Below are 17,260 nucleotides of genomic sequence, written 5' to 3'. Positions count from 1 at the left end.
GAGGATTGTTCGAGAGAGCGCCTTGTCTTCAATGTCAAGCTGCAAGCAGCCAACATCGGCATTAGAGACTCAGGCCATGTTTCACCCGTACTAGCTCAGTGCGACCCGTACCGCAATCGCCGACAACGGCTTCGGCACTTGATCCCACTTCCACGTGCTGGGGACCGACCGGCAACCCGGAATGTGAAAGCCACAGTTGAATCTCTTGTCAGATTCTGAGACAAACCAAACTTCGAACCCGGAACTCTCATAGTTCCTGTTTTGCAAGTCTATAGACATCAACTTAACCGTCAGTCCCAGGGACAGGATACTTCGAAGACGAATGCAACCTTGGGGCAATGATGAGGTGTCCAGATGAAAGTTGGTCAGGGAAGAGAACTGGCACCTTTCTGCCACAAATCGTGCCCAATCATTTCAAACAATTGACCATCAGAGACACGAGATCCCACCCTCAACTATTATTTGGATGAGTGCTTGCTAGTTGGCGACAGCGCTCAAGTCCGCCTGCGGTGAAGCCATGGATATGTTCCAGCTCAGGTGGATGCATCCATGTGGAGGTTTGAATGCTGAAGGCTACCTAAAGCACATTGATCTTCCGTATGAATCTGCAAGTTTCTCTGGCAGTGAATATCCCTCGGTGTAAGCATTGTGCTTGAGGACGTCAATGGTTTAAGCGAATGTCAAGCACATCAACTGTCGGAAGTACAGTATTATTCAGAATGGCATGTGTTTTTGCCGTTTTCCAAATGGCATTTGGAAAAGCCCATAGCCAAAGTACCAGCGGGTCTCTTTCACAGCTATGAAACATTCGTACGGTGCCTTAGCCCCGGCCACAAGTTTGCCACAGTGACCTAAACCCAGTACTGGTGGCTCATGCGCCAGTCAAGCCGACGGAAACTTGTCAGATATTCCGAATGCATTATCGGTAGCCAAGACATCTTGAGACAGGCTAGTAACAAGATGAAGGTCGAGAGACAAGAAGATCGCGTGATACAGCTTAGTCGAGGAAGTCAGACTTCAAACCATCCAGCCATCGATGACTCTTGCAGTAGAGACGGAAGATCATTCGTCGGGGCATTACGACTGTCGTTTTGGTCAGCTCAGAAACAAGCTCAGTACGAACGAAAGGATCTACATAAATTGACAGACATGCCACTTAATGGCCGTGCTAGAACCATTGCATTGAGACTGTTTTTCACATTTCAATCGTCTCTCATTTTCTACTCATTCTGCGCAACACGTGCCACGAGAAGATTTGCCTGCCACTTCAAAAATACCTCAGGGTCAGTTTGCGGTGATGGACACGGTTAGGATGAACATCGAAAATCCTGAAAAGCTCCTGACCTCATCGGGGTCTTGTGCCAGACAGGACTATAAAAACGACATATCTGTCACGCGGACTAGCTCTACCCCAACCGCCCCTTCGAATAGCCAGTCATCGGCATGCGGTTTTCCCAAACGGCCGCCGGCGATTGTTCTCATCTTCAATGGCTGGTGGTACATGGAATTGGTGTGCATATTTCTATCTTATGCATTGTTCGCCCTCTACTACTGGTGTCTTACACAAATCAATGGTCAATCCGAGACCAAGCCGGGCATTTTCAGCTCCATCCCGGTTTTCGACAACAACGCATCCGTGCTTTCGATGATATCTGTTGTCCTCAAACTCCTCATGTTTGTGCCAGTTTCGTCCGCGATGGGTCAGTTAAGCTGGTACCGCCATTGGGATACTGCGTCAAAGCCAGTGGCAGATTTGCATACATTTTATGCAGCGTCCAGGGGACCATCAGGATCATTTAGGTTACTATGTTCACGCTACATCTTGTGAGTATTGAGTGTCCCGTCTTCGAAAAAATAGGACCGAAAGTGAGTTCGCTGACACTCTCCTAGTAACTCCTTTCACACTACTTTGGGCGCCGTCTTGACCATTGCAGCGTTGTACCTGGGTCCTTCGATGCAGAACGCAATTGCTGATAATTTCAACCTCGAAAGTGCATTACCACTAAGCACGCCAATGGACGGCGAAAATGCGACAATGACTTTCCTCGACCGATATGATCACCACCCACCTATTGAGGTGTCCATTGTGGACGAAAAGAATATCACCACCGACCCACAGTTGGAGATTTCCCTTTATTATGCATGGTTGTACAACATGAATCCACAGAGAACTACCGCGCCAGTTGTTTCGGTATCTGTGAATTGCACGCAGGCAGTTTGCGAGTGGCAAAATTATACTACACTCGTCGCCAAAAGTCAGTGCCAAAGTGTGCCGGCTAATATCAGCTCCAACGGATTCGGTTACTCGCACAAAGCAAACATCAACAGTTCTGTTGATACTGGTGGAAGTATCAACGCCTCTGCTGCTCCCGCCCTCCTCAAGTTCCAGACAAGCCCGACAATCCCCGAGAATAGCAGTTTCACGGCATTCTTCCCCGACCAGTCGGTTGTCATGGTTCATCTTGCAGCAATCGCCGACTTAGGCCTCCGCGGGGTGGTAGCCACAGAATGTATTCTGCATTGGGAGGTGCGGCATATTCCAAAAGTTCAACTCTTAACGTGGAGCTTGGAGACATTCAGTCCTTTGGCGGATGAATGGAATTCAACATCATACAACATAGCACAATCAGGACAGTCGGCAGTCGGCAACGAGTTTGTGTTCGTAGCTCCCTGAAACACAGACCGTGGAGCCGACAGTTGCGAGTACAAAGTTGATCGCGATGCAGCCCGTGAGCTACAAAGGCCTCTGCAAGAATTCTTTCCAGGCTATGTCCTAAGAGACTCGCCGAACGACTCGCGTCTCAAAGCGGTGGGAAAGGCAATGGATATCTTTGCCCGGTCCTGGATTGATAGCGCCAGCGTCGATTTGCGAAAGTCTCTGACAATGACCTTAGACGATTACATGTCAAACATAGCGGACGCTGTTACCGGCTACATTACATCAACATCTCCGCAGGCGTCAATTGGGCAAACGGCACCATTTTTCTCCTATCTGATCAGATGGCATTATATGATATACTCGGGCGTTATGTTGGTGTTATCCACGTACTTACTACTCTACGCAATGTGGAAGACACGGCGGATGCCGGTATGGAAAACGTCCCTCCTCCCCTTCCTTTACCATGGATTTCAGACCCCGGCATATGAGGAGGGATACGATCTGTCACATGTGGCATGGATGCAAGAAGAGAGCAAGAACAGAATGGTTGCTTTGCGTGATGAACAGGACGGCCATGGCCTGAAGCTCAGGGAGGTTAGGAGGCATGTTCCCATCTGAGGGTGCACAATGTATTTACGTGCAGAAAATTGGGCGGAGACTAAATCCAGATGGAACCCGTTGTCATCGTTTAATCTACGTAAAAGAGATCTGATTGTTGAAAAATGAGCTCCTCTCGTTCAATTCCACTCAACATCATTTGGATTTTAGAGTTTATCATTGAAAGTAACACCGACCTGAAGTATTTATGAGAATGTGAATCTCGAAATGCACAACTTCCAAGCAATCATGGGATTGATGATCCCATACACATCTTTTATGAGAGACCAGGAACAAAGGTCTTGGCTATTAACGATCTTCTGCTTGGTAGCGCCAGTCTTTCTTTCGTCTGTTAATGTACATCTTGTAGACTACGCTCTGAGAGATCATTTTGACCAGTTTTTGAAATTTTGTAATCTTTTGGTGTTGACGTGGCGCGCTGAAATCCCGCAATCGGCCCCTGAAAGGCGGTTCGGCGCGGTCGAGAAACGCCCGAGTCTCAACCTAGAACTGTCGTTTGGCATGCGAGCGTCAACGCACTAAGACCTTACCCAGGCCAGCCGCCTTCACTGAACACTGGCCTGCACCATCATCGCCGATAACGGCTCTCGCGCTCATGGACCACGTGTTGTAAGGGCGACTTGCGGCGAGGAATGCGGAGCTCTCAGCTGAGGTTCAGGCCAAGCTTTGAAAAGACCGGTCTGAGGACCCAAATTCATCAGTTTTACGTTGAAAACCCAAAATGGCATGTCTTCCGCGCCAAAACTGACTGTTTGGGTGTGTCAAAGACGAATGCAACACTGGATCTCTCAGACCATGTTTGGATATTGATGACCGTGGACGCAGCCCCGACGCTTTGCAGTGAAACATCACCTGTTGATTCGTTGCGCAATGGTTTTCCCCGGAGACATACGCCATACCGCCGCGGGAAAATACTTTTCGACTTTTTGGTTTGTCAATTGCTGAATCGACATACGCCTGCGGCGATGCTTGACGTACATCCGTCTCGTAATACTTAGCTACTAGTATCAAAGTCTCCTTCGCACACTTGATTCTCCGCTTCAACGCTGAGCAGCTACTTAACTTTAGCATTTGGGCCACTCCCAACATCGAAAGGCGATCACTGTGACGTTTTCCATCACTTGTCAAACCAGACGAAACAATTACCAAACCCTTTTCCCATCTTGATCTCTGAGCCACCCCAACTCACATCAATCCCAACGAACCATATACGACATCATGGCATCAGAGAAACACAGGGACTCCACTATTTCTACGATAGTCTCCAAAGACTTGGATCCTGGTCTTCACAGCGGCTTACAGTCGGCGGGACTACAATCCTCCCCTTCACCAGAGACCAGCGCTGCCCTCTCCCATGCTACATGTATCGAGCCACCTTCGACGGTCTCTACATTACTCACTGGTTGGTGGTATATTGAAATAGCCTGCATGATGCTGTCTTTCTCAATATTCGGCCTCTACTGCTGGTTTCTCAGCACTTGGAACGAGTATCGAGTGTCCGACTGGGACAAAAGAGTGCCGCACGTTTTCACCAGCTTTTTCGTCAAGAATCTTGGGTCTGCGGCATCTTCTATCATCACAGTTCTAAAGATTCTCTCATTCATCCCAATCACCGCCTCCATGGGCCAGCTCAAATGGCACTACTTTCTACGCCGGTATTCGCGCCCAGTGGCAGAGCTGGAAACATTTGATGCAGCGTCCCGTGGTGTATCAGGGTCAATTAAGCTCCTCGTGTCGGGTAAAAGATTGTACGTGCACATTTATTGTCATGTTTTGCTTCCGCTAACTTCCGAAAGTCACTCTGTTCACATAACATTGGGTTGCCTCCTCACCCTCGCCACACTATACCTAGGATCTGCGACTCAAAACACCATCACGTCTCCCACCGAGGTGTATTGGCCACTAGAACGCGGGATCAACGAGACTGAGGTTGCGCTATTGCCTGTAACTGAGCTGCTCGATGTCACAGCGAGACGCGACATTCTTGGCGTCGACAGTCAGAATTTCCGAGAGGATCCCGGCATGCAAGCAGCATTATTCACTGCCTGGTCATTCTATCTTAACCCACAATTCGAAAATCAAACAATCGATCCAGTTTTGGCAAACTGCTCGTCCACGTATTGTCGATGGCATAATACAACTACACTAGACGTCGATTGGCGCTGTTTTGGTGCCTCAGCGACCGTTGACACCAACGGACACGGATACTCGCAAGAGGCTAATATAACCTCAAGCGTCGATGTAGTCATCAACGGATTGCCCAAAATTCGGCAAGCGATATTGAACCTCAAGGCAAGCCCCAAAATACCGTCAAACAGTGGATTCAACACGTCGGACTATGAAAGCATGGCAGTGATTGTGCATCTTGCCGCAATCGCTGAGCATGATGAGCAAAGCTTTGATGCGTCTGAATGCATTTTCTTCTGGACGGCAACGCACGTTTCCGAAACAATCTATCATAACAAGTCAGGCACCACCCTTAATCAAACTGTTGCATTCATGCAACAAGTTCCCGAGAACCGAACGTCCACTGAGGACGAAAAAGACATTGTCTTCAAGGCTCCCTGCAGTGGCAAGAAGAATACCGACGTATGTCATTTCAACGTTACCAAAGAGGCACATCTAGCTGTTCGGAAACTTCTCACAGACTTCGCAACTGGGTATGTGTACCGAGATCCTACCCGGAATGGTACGCTCTTCATACCCAGCAGTCCAGTGATGAATGTGTTCGCATGGTCATGGAGGACGAACCTTGCACTAATTTCGAGGTTCCCGAATCCCTTGAACACTACCTTGAGCTTTTACATGTGGAATACTGCTTGGGGTCTCTCTGGGTATATCCGCACCAAGGACTCCACGCAACTGGATGGAGAAAATGGTTCATTTGAGCCAATATTCCACATCGAATGGAAATACACCATTTACCCAGGGGTTATGTTGATCCTAACACTGTATCTATTCGCCTTCACGGTGCGGGCTACCCGCGATATGCCGGTATGGAAGTCATCTCTCCTGCCTTTCTTGTATCATGGCTTTGACCGCCCGGCTTTGGTCTCGGACTATGATCTTTCTAGCTTGCCTTGGATGGAGGGATTTAGTAAAGAGAAAAGAGTAGTCTTACGGGATACCGGGGATGGTCTTGGACTTAGACTTAGAGATACGAAAAGAGGCATTGCCGATGAAGATTTCCAGCACTAATTTCAGGAACAATGAATGTTCATACACTTAAGTATGCTATGATCGAAAGTTGTTATTTTGCCAGTTTTCGGCGTGATTACATGTTCGCATCATTGTCTCTTTCATGTTCCATGACTACACTGAGGCTTTTTACGCAGCTTTATACTCTCTTAGTAAGAAGTGAGCGTGGGTGAAATGTGGGAAACTATAGTAGTCGTATGCAATCATGCATTCTACTATCTGTACCTTCGTAGAGGCCTGAGGCTTCCATAACGGTATTGCAGTTTTGAAAGAGTCTCGGAGAGATCTTTCGCTACTCTTGTAAGAACTCCAATGAACAGAATTTGAGGTTGATAATGAATTTACTGGGTCTCTCTGAGCCCATTCCATTTCGAAGATTTTAGTACCGCTACCTTAGAAGTTACAAAACTTGAGTAACACCCTGCATTAGTTTTCCCGCCTTCTCCACGCATCCAGTCGAATCGCAATTCATCGTAGCAAACTCCATATTTCAATATCATAGAATTCGTCACATCACCCAACGAGACATGTGCGACTTCCATCTTCACCTGCACTCTCCCTCCGAAGATTTTATTCGCCGGGCTAGATCCTGAGTGAGCTAGATATTAAGCCACGTTCTATTGCTCAACATGAAATTGGCTACATGTCACTCTTGTCATGTCTCTATCAGTGCTGCAGATATACCCGCATGTTGCCATGAATATGATGCATGAACAGCGAGGGCGTTTAGGGTGGTACATGATTCATGACACGATCAACTAGCAGTTTCTCAGCTTCAGACCTAACCCGTCGCCATCATCGCGCAAAACTACTTGCTTCTGTTTACTTGCTTCCTCCATCCATGCTAAGTTCCGGCAATGATAACCTGGCTCGGTTGCCGGAAGCTCGAAGCCATGATACAGAAATGGAAGTAAAGAAGTCTTCCAAGTAGGCTCCCCTTTCGTCCGCCACATAGCATAAGCTAATAGATAGATTGTCAGACCTAGCATACAGCCTGGGTAGGCTACGTAGCGTTTGTTGATGCTGAAGATTTGTTCATCCTTGACAACCTGCCCTGCTACCGTGTCATTAGACAAAGCCCTTAACGCAGCGCCTACTCCACGGCCAATCTGGCGAGCATAGCCGTCCATACTCAAGTTTAGGGAAGTATATGCTCCAGGACTCGGGGAATGCACCTGCCATGACGCTTGGAAAGTGTTGAATATAGTGTTGTCGGATCGGAATATATTTTGTGTTTTTGATTTGAGTCGGTATGTAGAACCGTCTAGCACACGCACAAGAAAATTGCGAAGTCCCTCATGTGCTTGGTGCGTGATAGTGTATCGACATTTGTTGCCACCTGGATCTTCATTGCTTGTTAGGTTATGGCCAACGTTGCAAGGAGCCTCGATGACGATGTACTTCTCTCTACCCGTAGGCAGGCTAGTCAAGAGGTCGTAGTAGCCCGTCGGGTTACCTTGTTCAAGCGAGAGGTTGTCGTCATTATAAGTGCTAGAGCCCCACGTAGCCACTGACCATCTGAAAGCGCATTCGGCCGCTTCAAATCCACCGTCGCTGCTCTCGGCAATGGCTGCCAAATGACCAATAAGTGCCGGGCCATTGGAGTATGTAGATACGAAAGCACTGGTATTGGGAATGGTCAGACTTGGTTGTAGACGTATCTGGGCATACGCAAATGATCCGTTCGAGTGCGGCAATCTGACACGATTGGTTATATTGGCTTGATTGGAAACCGCAAAGCCTTCGGGATCGATAACGACTGATGCATTAGTACATTGGTAATCGACGGAAATAGTAGTGATGTTTTCCCATAAACAGGTTTTCGTAGAGCAAATAGCTGGTATGGTGGTGACTTGTTGCTCTCTCAGCTTTCCGGAGACCTTCGGCTTCCACATGCGAGACCATGCGGCGAGCAGCGCCGCCTGCATATGTGGGTCCGCATCTACGTATTCTTGGTTCGTACCATTGATGTTAATATGAGGTATGTCGGGACTTTCTGAGACACTGTAGAGTTTACAGAACGGAATCCTTGCGTTTAAAACACTAGGGACTTCCGATTGGTTGAATGTGCCGCCGTGTTGTATAATCGCGCTCTGGCCCAAGGTCTGTAACCCCTGGGTCCCGAGTAGTAGAATGCAGCCAAGAGAGATATTGAAAGAGTGACTGCAAGAGGAATCAGCAAATTTGGTATCATTTATTTGCCACGGATCGCGGTTTTCCAATCGACGTGATTGACTCACAAAACATTTTTAGAGAGAAGCAGCCTGGCAGATCCAAATGTGCCTCGAGATGCAGCGTCAAAAGCTTGCAGATCTGCAACCGGTCTGGGCCACGGCCGTGCGAAGTGATGCCATTTCAGTTGGCCCATCGCTGCTGCAATAGGATAACTCAGAAAGACCCTAAATGCGGTCATGACAATTGCAGCAGCTGCTGGAAGATTCTTGAGCGGGGAGAGCCGAGCCTGTGGGCCATGCCAATGGCTTACAGGCTTTCCGTCATAGTATGCCAAAAGCCACCAGTACGTTGCAAAGAAGCCAACAGAAATGGCGGTGGATGCAAGCTCCAGACTCCACCATGCGCTGACAAGCGTGTAGCCTATAGATGGCGGCCTGGTTGTATGATGGTAGTCCTCAGTTGGAAACTGAGGATGAACGTGTGTCGTGCTGACCTTTTTATCGATCGTGTACGCATTATCGGCTACAACAGTTGATGCCGCAGAGTCGCGCTGCTCACGGGAGGTCACATTGACATTGTTGTGTGACATGCTGTGCATTGTTCAAGTGGAGGGAAAACGAAAACCAGCTCCCGCAAGTCGCTGTTGTTGATGCGGTCAAGACGTATCTCCAATCAAACCAGTGGAGGATTTGGGGAGTAATCTTATACGATAAATTTGCTTTCCCTACCGTAGCTGGCCAACGTTAGTGACGAGATTCGATTAGTGAAGTCCATCTTCAGCTTCACCGATGGACGCGAACTCCCCTTTTGGAATCCAGCTGAACACGGTCAAATGCCTATTTGTGCCAAGCATTATTTGTTGATTTCGTCTTGCGACATTTTCTAGTTCTGCTTATGTGGCACATTGAACAAGCTATCGCTCAGCTCAATCTATCATGCATCTTCCACGATGGGAAACCGGTGCTTGTACTTATTTCACAGTACTCTTGCTGCTTTGAGCCGCTCGTCCGGCAATTCTCACTTGGCAAATGTGTTTTCAGGAGATCCGTCTCAGCCTCGATCACGTAGTGAAACACGGTGAAATATAGGGGTCTTGTGATTAGCGGCTTGCGAACGTCATGAGTGGCGGGTTGCTCTCATAAGTAAACTTGGATTCGGTTGTGTATCATTGATATCATTGGCCCGAGCGAAGCATCTAGACAGGCCTAATCGTCGCTTTGGTTGTCGGCACTCATTTACACGGTGCGGCCCGATTGCCATTGAGGCTTGAGAATCACTTGCATTATTTGAAAGCTCGCGTGTCTCCAACCGGAATCGAAGTCCTAATTGGGGATAAGCGCGATAGTTAGAGTTGAGACATCAGTCGAGGAATGATGGCAGGCTTGTCGCAACGCCTCGTCTGGACAATCTCAACTGAAATCGGATCTGACCCGCTTTCCCTGATGTGCCCAGTGCATTAGTTCAGTCCCAAAGACGGGGGTTTGGAAAGAGACGCAAATGATCTCCACTAGAAGTGAGGGCCTTACCCAAGCCGGATTTTCAAACGTTCCAACTATGCCGAAGTCGGAGTAAATCGGAAATGAGCTGTATGTAAAGTCCCATGCGAAGCATTTGTGCGGAGGTCTAGAATGAGTAGCCTGAAGTAAATGAGACATTCCATCGTGACAGACACCTTTCCTATTTGGCCATCTCCGTTATCATCCCCGGAGTCGTTATTCCGCCGTCAATATCTCTACAGATCATAATCTTGTATTTCGCTATACGCTCCTTGTCATGTCACATGTGTGAACGGGACACGGGCAGTTTGCAACTTGACCACCAATGAACCATGCCGTATTTGGGCCTCTCCAAGCGTGGTGATTGACTAACTTAGTAGAGCAATATACATGGTTATTCCGCAGTCATGTTGTAATCGTCACTGAATTCGGCTTTTACGGCTTGCTTTATGCCATGATGAGTCAGAGCACACTCGGAGAATGCTCGGCTGTAGGTCATGGTCGTAATTGATTTCAGTGCCCCTACTTGACCAAATTATTCAAAGTCGCTCGGTTGACTTGCCGTATATCCTATTGCCGTCCCTCCTCCCGGGGTTTTCTGTAGCTTGTGGGTGTCAGGAGACCAGCCAACCACCCAAAATCAGAGCGGCATTTTACAGTTCCGCCTTGGCAAGCGGTGATATGTGCATGACACCGTGTTGAGATCCCCCGAACCCGCAGGAAGGCCCAAAGATGACGCGATGAGGTGCATGCGGGGTTCTGGGGAAGACCAGGGTTTGCAGAGTCTAGACAATTCACCCCACCGGGGGCCTTGGCTTGGGCTTATCCGTTCCTCAAAAGGCGTTTTTGTTGGTGCAAAGTCCGTAGATACCGTCTCGGCGGTGGTTGGACGTTTTGCAGACGACGATATAAAGACTGCGGGGTGGGCCATCGCAGCCATGACTGTTTTTGCGTTGACAGAGCTCAACAACCGGAGGTAATCATGGAGAAGCATACGTCAACTACGGAGCATCACGTCGAGGCAACTACCTCTGCGGTGGAAGCCGAGAAGGGCGACCTCAACAATCGCCATGTGAAGCAAGTAAATGTCCAGTCGGTTGCGCTCGCTGATGCTATCGCCAAAGATAAGCCCGACTACAAGTCAGCAACGCAGATGACATTGTACGCCATGATGGCACTTTGCGTTCTGAGTAAGTCGCAGAAATTGGTCGGCGGATCTATCTGGTGTCTGAGCTAACGGGACAACTTCAGATGGCGTCATGAATGGCTATGATGGCTCAGTCATGAGCGCTATCAACGCGATGGACCCCTTCCAAGACCGCTTCAAGATTGGCTTGACTGGCGAGCTTAACGGTGCAGTGTTTTCCATCTACACCGTTGGAAACATTGTGGGTAGTCTCGCGTGCGGCTATATCATGGACCGATGGGGCCGTCGAGCCTGCATGTTCTCTGGGGCCACGTCAATCATCCTCGGTTCCGTCCTTCAGGCGAGCAGTTATCAGCTCCCCCAGTTTTTCGTCGGCCGCTTTATTGTTGGTATTGGAACTCCGATGTGCGCAACTTCTGCGCCCGTATTCCTCGTCGAGATTGCCTACCCAACTTGGCGCGGTCTCGCTGGTGGCTTGTACAACGTTCTTGGCTGGTACATCGGCGCGAATAGTAAGTACCTTGCCAATCTAGATCGTCCGTCCGAATTTCGGGATACATTTTCTGACATCTTGGACGCAGTCGCTGCATGGACATGCTACGGCACAAACTTCATCCCCAACGATTGGTCATGGCGCATTCCATACATCGTACAGCTTACTCCAGCCACTATTGTGGTGTCCCTTGCCTGGTTCCTCCCCGAGAGTCCTCGATGGCTATGGTCCCAGGGAAAGACCGAGAGAGCAAAATCAATCTTGACCAAGTATCACGGCAACAAGAACCCAAACTCGGCCCTGGTCAAGCTTGAGATTGATGAAATCCAAGAGTCACTCGAGCGTGAACAGGAAATGAATAACCACAATTGGAACTACAAGATTCTCGTCAACAATCGTCCAAACCGTTACCGCATGTGGCTTGTAATGCTAGTTGCAGTCTTTGCGCAATTCATAGGTGGGGCCGTCATCTCGTGAGTAGAGACCCGACTTCAATGTTTCCAAGAGAGGTGCACTAGCTAAACCAACTCCACCAGGTACTACCTCCCCGCCATGGTCAGAGGCATCGGTATTACAGACTCACGCCGCCAATTGCTTCTCAACGGACTCAACACAGTCACTTCTTTCGTGGGTGGTCTCTGTGGATCCTTCTTTGTTGACAAAGTTGGCCGTCGTCCTCTTTTCTTGTGGGGCACGTTTCTCACCGGCTTGGTCTACATCCCGATCAATGTGCTCGCAGCCAGGGCAGAGAACAGCGAGGAAGGCTCCCTCCCCACATCGCAAGCATATTCTTTCATTGCAATGATCTTCCTCTACGGCATTTTCTGGTCATTTTGCTGGACGCCCCTGCAAGCCCTGTACCCATCCGAGATCCTCAATAATGAGATCCGCGCGAAGGGTATGGGTGTCAAGGGATTCATTTCGGGAGTTGCCAGTTTCATCAACACATATGGAACTTCCGTATCTCTAAAGCATATTGGCTGGAAGACTTACACTATTTTTCTTGTCCTTCACTTCGTCCATCTAGTACTGATGTACATGGCCTGTGTGGAGACGAAGGAGCGGACTCTGGAAGAGATCGAGGAGATATTCAACGATCCAAAGCCGGTCAAACGAAGTCTTCAAAAGACCCGGGTGCTTGTCGACAGCGGAGGAGTAAAGGTAAAGGACGAAGTTTAAGCTTGATTGTAGCCGCTGGAATGACTTGACAGAATCTCAGTTATTTATAGAGCATTCCACCTCATTCTGCTCGCCAATTTCACTCGATACGAATTCTCAGACATTATCATTGGAAACTTACTGTATCACGTATGCTTTTTTTTCAGTTGTCATAGAGAAATTATTCTTGGTCTTGGGGCTATACAAAACCTTCAAAATATCAGACGTAGCGCCCAAGATATGTATTAACCATTCATCATTAGGACCGGGGTAGGTGCACGCCTTTAGTCATCACAACTAGTACAAAGTTTACTTGGGCGCTTGTATTACAGGGCATAAGCCGCTAGGGTCTTGGAAGTAAGCGGCTTTTGAATTCCGCTTCTGATTTCCAACCGCCAAGATATGCAGTCGGAAATCGGTGGTCAGAACGTAGCGAAGGGGCCTCTAATCCACGGAAATAGCACTGCCTCATGGGGTGATTGCACTGATCCTTCGCCAATCTAGTGAACCAGCATTTCTAAGCTACTCCAACTGACACTCATGAGCAAAAGGCGTCCCATGAAATGTTTCAAACTCCGCCATCGTTGGAATAAGTATAAAAGCCAACTGCGCCAGTCAAAATGTTCCCTCATGTCGAACTGAGCTTGTATCCAAAAGTATAGGCCTTCATTCAATTTCATTCGCCATGCCTTCTCGCATTACCGTTCTGCCTGCATCGACACAGGCAGGTAGACACACCATTCGATTCTTACTTCGGTCGGAATCAAAACCGTTTGTCCGCGGAATCTACCGAGACACCACGAAAGCGCCCGTCGAATTTACCAGTCTCCCCAACTTTCAAGCGGTTCAAGGAGACATTGCCATTGGGAAAGGTCTCGACTTCACCGACTCAGATGCCGTGCTTTACATTCCACCACCAACCTGGGATGGAACTGACCAAGAAGAATTCGCTCAGAAGACGGCCAACTTTGTTGCAAACGCACTGAAAGAGTCTCGAAGTGTCAAGAGATTGGTCATCCAATCGGCGTTAGGTGCCCAGCATGAACCAGAGAAAATTGTGAGTCTTGACTGGAGCAAAACCACGATGCGGCAGTCACTGACCATGTATCAAGGGCACACTCAAACTCAACAACATCGCGGACTACATTCTTAGAGATGCGGCACCAGAGGTTATCATTGTCCGACCAGGTTACTATTTTCATGTTTGGAAAGAGGCCCTGAAGACCATGCAAGAAGACCCGCCGAGGTTCGAGTCGCCATTCTCACCAGCAGACTGGGAGATTCCCATGGTAAGCTCATAACGTCCAGCGCACGAGAGTATTCGCTGACGGTCTCGAAGCTTAGCACCAAGGATATTGGCCAATATTGCGCCGAGACGCTTCTTGCCGACGCGATCGACCCAAGTAAGCGAGACGTGAGACTTTTTGGCCCCCAGCACTACAGCCCACTCGATGTAAAAGAAGCTCTTGAGGTCGTTACCGGAAGAAAAGGCGAAATGGTTCTGGTCCCCGAGGCTGGACTTGCGGAGTACTGGGGCAAGCAGATCCCGGAAGTCTATCTGCCCGAGTTTGTCAAGTTCATCAAAGCACAGCTGCCTGGTGGAGTAATGGCTCAAGATTATGAAGATGGCAAAGACTCGATAAGATGTCATACCAGCTTGGAGGAAGAGTTGCGGGAGATGCTCGCACCACATATATGAGCGTCATGATCGTCTCGCCAGACCTTCGCAATACAACATGTCCGAAGCGTTGCAATGAATGTCGGCCATTGGCAAAATGTCCGATGCCGTCCGTATTCGTCCGAATTGCGAAGCGGTCAGAAGAACAACGAATTACTGTCATACCTATTGTGGGAGGCCTAGCGGCCGGAGGGATGGGCTGGTTGACCTACGCCGTCAGTGAACTTCGAAGTCGACGATGAGAAAGCAGGTTGATTTACTAGGTACTCTAAGTATGTCTAGTCATCCAATGAGCTGAGAAATCTCAAAACGACCTTTTGATGCGTTAACTATCCTATCCGTAAACTCTGTTTGCTACGTTGCCCTGCAGAATTTGTAGACAAGTTGGAATTGGAGCGGTTCCCCTCCCACCGGCTATGAGCTGTAGCTTCCGGACCCCGAAATAGTTCGCCTCGTCCCATTTTGACGTAACCCAGGAAATAGGCGATCCCTGTTTTCCACCTGCAATCTTCATTTTGGTTGGTCAATGAAACCATCACATTGACATTGATTGGCTAGCCTTCACCCTTGGGATGGATGCAGTTGGAACTAAAGCGAGCGGCTGCAGGTGATCACGCGAAGATCAAGGTAGACTTCCCGTCCACGAGTTACATCCCGCGAATTTTGAATCGCGCGACTGATCAATTATCCGTGTTTTGAGAATTTGACCCCGTTTCAGAACGTCTCTTAGGGTATTATCTGGGGTATCTGCTTACGGCTTTACTTGCGAGTCCGGCGCCGAAAGTGCCAGTGAAATCAGTCAGAGCATGGGCTAAAGATTCTCCCATTTCTTTACGTATATGTTGAAAGGGAACTCACATCCTGGAAAATACTCCTCGCTTTGTGACTTTATCGCCTTAACCTCAGCACCGAGTCTTCACAATGCACGTCATCGGAACTGGCATGCTCCCTTGGGCGTGCATAGGCCTTACCACATTCGCAATAATTCGAGTGAGTTCAGAAAGCACAAAGTCTCGATAAGCAAGAGGGTTTTGACTAGAATGATGATCTGACTATACGTCCAGTTACTATTCTTGGGCTTGTGTAATCCCTTGAGCCACATTCCTGGGCCATGGTACCCTAGATTCACACATTATGTCTTGAAATACAAGACCATGAGCGGCTGCCGGATTCACTACGTGCATGCTCTGCATTCCCGCTACGGACCTATCGTCAGGATATCGCCGTTCCAAGTTGCTGTTGCAGACCCCGAAGGATTTACCGCCATCCACCGTATTGGGTCTGGTTTCGTTAAGACCCAGTGGTATGAGGACTTCTCCGGTGGATCCGGCATTGGGATCGGAGTCTTCGCCATGACAGACACGAAAAGACACGCAGCACGACGCAAGTTGTTCGCTCGCGCTTTCTCCACCGTCAACATTCGACAAAATTGCGAATCGGTCGTCAGAGAAAAGGTGGTCAAAGCTGTTGACAGAATCAAGGCCGAGGCACTGAATGGTTCCGCGGACGTCCTCCACTGGTGGCTTCTCATGGCCTCGGATGTGATCGGTCAGCTGGCATTTGGAGAGTCCTTCGAGCTTCTCGAGAGCGGCAAGGTCAGTTACACGCAGCTTTAATGTTACTGGCAACTACAACAGTCTCCACGCGATCAATCATTGAGACTTTTGAGTTCGCTGGCTAATGAATAACAGAAAAACGACTACATCGAAACCCTCCACATGGCCGCGATCAGCGCAACACTCAGCTATGAGTTGCCCTGGCTCCACAAAATCTCTGGATACATCCCCATCAAAGCATTGCAGAGGGTTCTCAACTCCGGCAATAAAGTCAGCGAATATGGCGGCAAGGCCGTCTCCAATTTGATGAGACATAGAGACAACAAAGCAAACATCTTCGCAAATATGCTGGCCGAATGCGACGCGAACGAGAAAGTAGATCTTACGCCGCAAGATATCAGGATTGAAGCCAACAACTTTATATTCGCAGGTGCTGACACTACATCATCGACGCTAACCTACCTTGTCTGGGCTGTGCTCAGGAGACCTGATCTCCAAGCTCGACTGGAAGAGGAGGTAGCGGCTGTTGAGGAGTCATTGCTGCTAGAAGATGCTTTCCTGGAAAAGTTACCCCTTCTGAACGCGGTTGTTGAGGAGACTTTGCGGCTCTACACCGCTTTACCAAGCAATCTGTCACGAGTAGTCCCGTCAAAAGGCACAACACTAGGTGGCTACTTCATCCCTGGGGGTTTCCAGGTTGAGACACAAGCCTTCACTCTCCATCGGAACGCCGAGATCTGGCCCGAACCTCTCAAGTAAGTCATTGACAGCAGATTAGGGGTGCAAATGCTAACAAGTTAAGGTTTGACGAGACAAGATGGCTAAGCCCAGCTGGGCTCGGCCCCTTGCAAAAGAGCACATTCTGCCCTTTTGGCGCGGGCACACGTGTGTGCGTTGGACTTCACCTAGCTCGCATGGAGCTCAGGATGGGTGCCGCATTGTTGTTCAGGAAATGTACAGGTCTGAAGCTTTCGGCATCCATGAAAGAGTCGATGATGGATATGGAGAACTTCTTCATCATTGCACCGGTTGGACACCAGTGTGATGTCACACTGGACGCTTGAGAAAAGGCCGTGACTTCG

General features: G+C 48.9%; 5 protein-coding genes across 5 annotated transcripts; 4 read left to right on the top strand and 1 right to left on the bottom strand.

Moving 5' to 3' along the window:
* Positions 1–1,297: 1,297 nt before the first annotated feature.
* On the top strand, positions 1,298–6,475 carry GCG54_00007548 (uncharacterized protein; the record flags this gene model as incomplete). Its single annotated transcript, XM_045407528.1, has 5 exons — positions 1,298–1,824; positions 1,891–2,658; positions 2,698–3,253; positions 4,508–5,025; positions 5,074–6,475. 5 exons carry the CDS (start codon positions 1,298–1,300, stop codon positions 6,473–6,475), a joined length of 3,771 nt encoding a protein of 1,256 aa, XP_045266973.1.
* A 758-nt stretch (positions 6,476–7,233) lies between these two features.
* GCG54_00007547 (uncharacterized protein) lies at positions 7,234–9,248 on the bottom strand (the record flags this gene model as incomplete). The annotated part of the gene is made up of 2 exons (XM_045407527.1): positions 7,234–8,638; positions 8,716–9,248. 2 exons carry the CDS (start codon positions 9,246–9,248, stop codon positions 7,234–7,236), a joined length of 1,938 nt encoding a protein of 645 aa, XP_045266972.1.
* Positions 9,249–11,128: 1,880 nt separating this feature from the next.
* Positions 11,129–12,965, top strand: GCG54_00007546 (Lactose permease; the record flags this gene model as incomplete). The annotated part of the gene is made up of 4 exons (XM_045407526.1): positions 11,129–11,336; positions 11,398–11,805; positions 11,875–12,259; positions 12,323–12,965. 4 exons carry the CDS (start codon positions 11,129–11,131, stop codon positions 12,963–12,965), a joined length of 1,644 nt encoding a protein of 547 aa, XP_045266971.1.
* Positions 12,966–13,629: 664 nt separating this feature from the next.
* On the top strand, positions 13,630–14,643 carry GCG54_00007545 (uncharacterized protein; the record flags this gene model as incomplete). Its single annotated transcript, XM_045407525.1, has 3 exons — positions 13,630–14,001; positions 14,057–14,233; positions 14,284–14,643. The coding sequence occupies 3 exons, from the start codon at positions 13,630–13,632 to the stop codon at positions 14,641–14,643; spliced, it is 909 nt and encodes a 302-aa protein (XP_045266970.1).
* Positions 14,644–15,543: 900 nt separating this feature from the next.
* GCG54_00007544 (putative sterigmatocystin biosynthesis P450 monooxygenase) lies at positions 15,544–17,242 on the top strand (the record flags this gene model as incomplete). Its single annotated transcript, XM_045407524.1, has 4 exons — positions 15,544–15,612; positions 15,687–16,217; positions 16,314–16,933; positions 16,981–17,242. The coding sequence occupies 4 exons, from the start codon at positions 15,544–15,546 to the stop codon at positions 17,240–17,242; spliced, it is 1,482 nt and encodes a 493-aa protein (XP_045266969.1).
* Positions 17,243–17,260: the final 18 nt, after the last annotated feature.

The sequence above is a fragment of the Colletotrichum gloeosporioides genome (genome assembly GCF_011800055.1).
Source record: "Colletotrichum gloeosporioides strain Lc1 chromosome Unknown consensus_27, whole genome shotgun sequence".
Lineage (NCBI taxonomy): Eukaryota > Fungi > Ascomycota > Sordariomycetes > Glomerellales > Glomerellaceae > Colletotrichum > Colletotrichum gloeosporioides.
Note: the sequence above shows the minus strand (reverse complement) of the source record. Positions and strands in the feature narration are given on the sequence as shown.